This window comes from Chenopodium quinoa, unplaced genomic scaffold, assembly GCF_001683475.1.
Source record: "Chenopodium quinoa cultivar QQ74 unplaced genomic scaffold, ASM168347v1, whole genome shotgun sequence".
In the NCBI taxonomy this organism is placed as follows: Eukaryota; Viridiplantae; Streptophyta; class Magnoliopsida; order Caryophyllales; family Amaranthaceae; genus Chenopodium; species Chenopodium quinoa.
In genome coordinates this window covers 6,792,710-6,797,632 of record NW_018745454.1, presented here as the reverse complement: position 1 = coordinate 6,797,632, position 4,923 = coordinate 6,792,710, and the positions used below count along the sequence as shown (strand labels likewise).

At 34.7% G+C, this 4,923-nt stretch overlaps 1 protein-coding gene across 1 annotated transcript; it reads left to right on the top strand.

The window, feature by feature from the left end:
• The first annotated feature begins 524 nt into the window (after positions 1-524).
• LOC110714099 (zinc finger BED domain-containing protein DAYSLEEPER-like) lies at positions 525-3,369 on the top strand. The gene is made up of 6 exons (XM_021892574.1): positions 525-604; positions 767-803; positions 2,067-2,284; positions 2,385-2,694; positions 2,789-2,955; positions 3,068-3,369. The coding sequence occupies exons 3-5, from the start codon at positions 2,279-2,281 to the stop codon at positions 2,953-2,955; spliced, it is 483 nt and encodes a 160-aa protein (XP_021748266.1). The 5' UTR covers positions 525-604; positions 767-803; positions 2,067-2,278; the 3' UTR covers positions 3,068-3,369.
• The last annotated feature ends 1,554 nt before the right edge of the window (positions 3,370-4,923 follow it).

Below are 4,923 nucleotides of genomic sequence, written 5' to 3'. Positions count from 1 at the left end.
ATATTCTGCTTTCAAATGCTATTGGGGAGACAATCTAGCAGAGTTTGGAACATCCTTCACACAGCTTTTAGATATTCTGCTTTCAAATGCTATTGGCGAGACTCGGATTGGGCAAATGTCGAGGATAGGTGCTCGAGGATCCCTTGTGATCAACTAGCCTCAGTTAGAGGTGGCAAAAGCTGACACGACACGATAACACGACATAAACCGGACACGAAAAAAGCGGGTTAGTGTTGAGGGTTTTCGACCCGTTTAGTTAAACGGGTCGACACGACACGTACGACACGAATACTTAAATGGGTCGGGTTAGTGTTGAAAATTGTAACACGAAAGTAACACGACCCAACCCGCTTAATAAACAGGTCGTGTTCTTGTTTACCCGTTTACCGTTTACCGTTTACCTGTTTATATTAAAAAAAACGAATACAATAAAATGGCCCAAAACATAAAATGGCCCACCAAATGAAATAAACATAACTTCATTTCTCCTTACAGCCGTCATATATAAATGAAATTAACCTAACTATTTTCACATTTCACTCTCTGGTCTCTTTCTCTTCTCAGCCGTCACAGTGTCACACTCACACTCTCTCAACTTCTCAAGGTAAATTCCTCACTTCATCTCCTCATGAGTTCATCGTCATTTCATCACCTTCAATTCATTTATTTTTATTTTTGTTCTTCATTTGAGACATTTCATTGTTTATATATTATTGTATTATTTTTTTGCTTTTTCATCTAATTTATTTTAATATTTGTTTTGTAGATCATTCAAATAATCTGGCATACTTCATATTCTTAAGGTAATTTCTCATTTTTCTAGTATGATTTTCAATTTATTTTGTGTTTATTTGTTTCATGCATGTAGATCTATATAATTTAACTTTTTAGTTTTATGTTCATGTATTAGCTTCGACATTCTACTAGTTGTTAGAAGAAAAATAGTAGAGATATTGGTCAAATGCTTTTGCAATCTAGTGTTGATGGTCTGAAAACTAGAAATCCTACCTTTAATACTGAAGTTTTTCGTGATTTTCTTGCTGCTGCTATTTTTAAGCATGGGTTGCCATTTCAATTTGCTGAATATGAAGGGATTAGGAATGTATTCTCTTACTTGCAACCTGATGTGAAATTGTTCTCTAGAAACACCACAAAAAATGATATAATTAAACTTTACAATATGGAGAAAGTAAGATTTGGTGCTGCCTTGCATGAAGTTTCTGGTAGAATTTCTTTAACATCTGATTGTTGGTCATCTCTTACCACTGATGGATATATATCACTTACTGCACACTATATTGATGAGTCTTGGACTTTACAGAAAAGGATTTTAAACTTCTCTTTAATGCCCCCACCCCATACTGGTGTTGCTATGTCTGAAAAAATTTACACATTTCTAAAAGAGTGGAGAATTGAGAAAAAAAATAATGTCAATGACTTTGGATAATGCTTCTGCAAATGATGTGTTTGTTGATTGTTTGAAAGGAAATCTTGATTTGTTGTGTGATGGGGCATATTTTCATATTCGTTGTTGCTGTCATATTCTGAATTTGGTAGTCCAAGAGGGACATAAGGAGGTTGATGAGGCTGTTTGTAAGGTTAGAGAAACTCTGAAATATTGCAAGGGTTCACAGTCTAGGGAACAAAGATTTCTTGATTGCATTGCTTATGTTTTATTGTGTTCATCTAAGAGGTTGAGGCAAGATGTGCCAACTCAATGGAACTCTACTTATATGATGTTAGAGAGTGCTATATTTTACAGAAAGGCTTTTGTTCATCTTCCGAAAACTGATACTAACTATGTGCATTGTCCAACAAATGAGGAGTGGTCTAGGCTTGAGAAAATTTTCAAGTTTTTGAAAATTTTTATGATGTTACTTGTGCTTTTTCTGGTTCAAAATACCCTACTGCAAATCTCTACTTTCCTAATGTTATGAAGGTAAGATTGTTGTTGAAAGATGAAATGGAAAGTTTTGATTCTTTTGTTAGAAAGATGGCATTGAGAATGTGGGGTAAGTTTAAGAAATATTGGTCTGAATTCTCTCCCATTATGGCTATTGCTGCAGTTATGGATCCTCGATACAAATTTTAGTTGGTGAGTTTTGTATATGCCAAAGTATATGATTCAAATGCCTTTTTTGAGGTGTCATGCTTGAAAGACAAGTTATTTGAGTTGTTTAATTCATATGTTACTTCTTCAACTCAATCAAATGGTGGATCATCCACACCTTCTAAAACTAATCATGGTGGTGTGAACTTTGTTCCTGCTGATGGCTTCATGAAGGTATATTGCCTATTTACTTTTTTGTTTATTATTAATTATTATTACTATGATTATTATTTATTAGAATTATTTTTTACTTATTGTAAATATGATTAATTAGGACTTTGATGATTTCTCTGGAGGGGAATTTGCTAGTACTCCAAAATCTGAACTTGAAGTATTCTTGGAGGAGCCTTTAATTCCTCGTGTCAATGAATTGGACATCCTTGATTTTTGGAAATCAAGTCAATTTCGCTTCCCCGTTCTTTCTCTTATGGCTAGAGATATCCTTTGTATGCCTATTTCAACTGTCGCTTCAGAATCTGCATTTGGTATTGGTGGGAGGGTTTTAGACCCTATTAGGAGCTCTTTAAAGCCATCTGTTGTGGAAGCATTGATATGTCTAAGAGATTGGTTGTATGGGAAGGAAGGTGATTTTTTAAACTTGTTATTTATTTATAAATAAAATTATTACAGTATTAGTTATAATTTCAATAGCCTTATTCTTGTTTATCCTTCTATTAGCTAATGAGATTGTTGGGGTGGAGGATATATGTGACAACATCATGAATTTAAAGCTTGATATTGATGACACTTCATGTCCAAGCACTACACCAAGTCCTGTTTCGGCTAGTGGAAGTGGGAGCACTCCTTGTTCAACTTCCAAACCTGCTGTTAATGTTCTTGATTAGGTGATCAATCTCATACCTTTTTTTTGTTATTATTTATAAATCATGTTCATTATTACTTGCTGTTTTTTCATTCTTTATTTATTATTATTTAACTTGTAATTTGTTTTGTTAGGTACCCTTGCAAGAGGAGGTGGCTTGAATTGGTGGCATATGAAATTTGGAATTCAAGTGGAAGTTGTCAATCTTGTCGTCACAAATCAGATTATGGAATGAAAATTTTGGGTTTTTTTGAACAATTAAGTGACATGTAATATTTTGAACAATTAATATTTTGGGCAAACTTTAATTTCTGGTTTGTATTATTTTGGCCTTTTGGGCAAACATGACTACTATGGTTGGTTTGGTAATGTTGATAATATTTGGGCCAAGTGAGCCTATTTTTGTGGGTTAATTGAGATAATCAGGTTTTTTTTTTTGATAATCAGGTTATATTTACTTAACAGGTCATTTATTATATAGGTCAAATTTTTTAACACGAACATTACCCGTTTATCTAAATGGGTTACACGTGTTAAATTCGTGTTACAAGTTTAATAAACAGGTCGTGTTCGTTTCTAGCCTCCATGACCTGTTTAGTAAACAGGGAGTGTCAGAGTTTGGGGTTCTTCAACCCGTTTATGATGGACCTGAACACGAACACGACACGACCCGTTTTCCAGGTCTAGCCTCAGTCCCGAGAGGGTGTCTTACATGTCTAACCCTCAGTCCCTTATCGTTGGCTTTGGCAGCTGTTCACGGGGTCCCGAACTTGTCGGTTGGGCCTTGCACTGCTTGCTTGTCCGACACACTATAATATGACTGTTGCTACCCTCTCGCCAAAGTCTTCACCCCCATTATGGGTGTCTCACATGTCTAACCCTCGCACCGCAGTTAAGTAGTAAAATGTAAATGCCACAATATATAATGTGCATAATACATTAGCTTATATTTTGGGAATTTGAGACATCATAGCTATAGCATTAATAAACACTAAATGGGCCTGATTTATTTTGAAGCACTATAATGGCAAGCTACTTGGGCCTAATAAAATTCTTTATGAATAGAAAACTATTAATTGTTAATGACATATACAAACACACATTCAAAAACAATTTTACTTAAGTGCTCATTCTAAACTTACTTTGCGCCATTGATTATGAATCTTTATCATTACATTATTAAACACTCCAATTAACATACCGTATTTTATTTCTAAAAAAAATGAAAAAGTTTAGTGTTCAACACTTCAACGTGAGAAGCCTATTATTTAGTTAGAGACAAAGTTAAAGAGGCAAAGTTGTAAGAAACAACTTGTTCCGATTTCCATAAAATAATTTGATCCAATTTCCAGAAAATAATATGATCCATTTTCCGCATAAAGCATAAAATATATCCGCATAAAACATTTATTTAAAAAAAGAAAATAAAAAGTATCCGCCATAAAATCCATACATCATCATCATAAATCATCATCATCATACATCACTATCATCATCATCATCAGCAGCAGCATCCTCGGCAAGAATCATCATCTAAAAATAACCATGATCATGATTAGTTATGATAACCATGATGCCTAAGAATTAAAGCTTACAAGAGCGTTAATCAAGATTAATTGATCCTCAATTTCAAACAAATTAGAACTTTAAAAACAAATTATTGTGGGCTGTGAATGAAATGTAACAAATGGATCTGCAAATGGAGTATCAAAGCCCTGTATAATCACATAAGACCTCAATCCCCTAAAGTGCCATGGAGAAGACTGGTGGAACAATAAGGCACCTTGCATTTACAGTTGGGTGCTCAAAAGAATCATGAAATGTAGAGAGTTAGGTCCATACTTTGTTTGGGCCTTGCTTGCTCCTTCTGTTTCAGAGGTGTACTGCTGGGCAAAAATATCAAAGGGGGTTGGTTTCTCTATGCAGGGGGCTGCTGGTCAAGTCAGTGGATTCAACTGAAGCCTGTGGTTTTGGTTGTGGTCTAATGACC

Excerpts from the sequence above, each read along its gene's own strand:
- LOC110714099 (XM_021892574.1), top strand. Across the intron at positions 2,695-2,788 it reads TTGGTTGTATGGGAAGGAAG|CTAATGAGATTGTTGGGGTG; the intron begins GTGATTTTTTAA and ends TCCTTCTATTAG.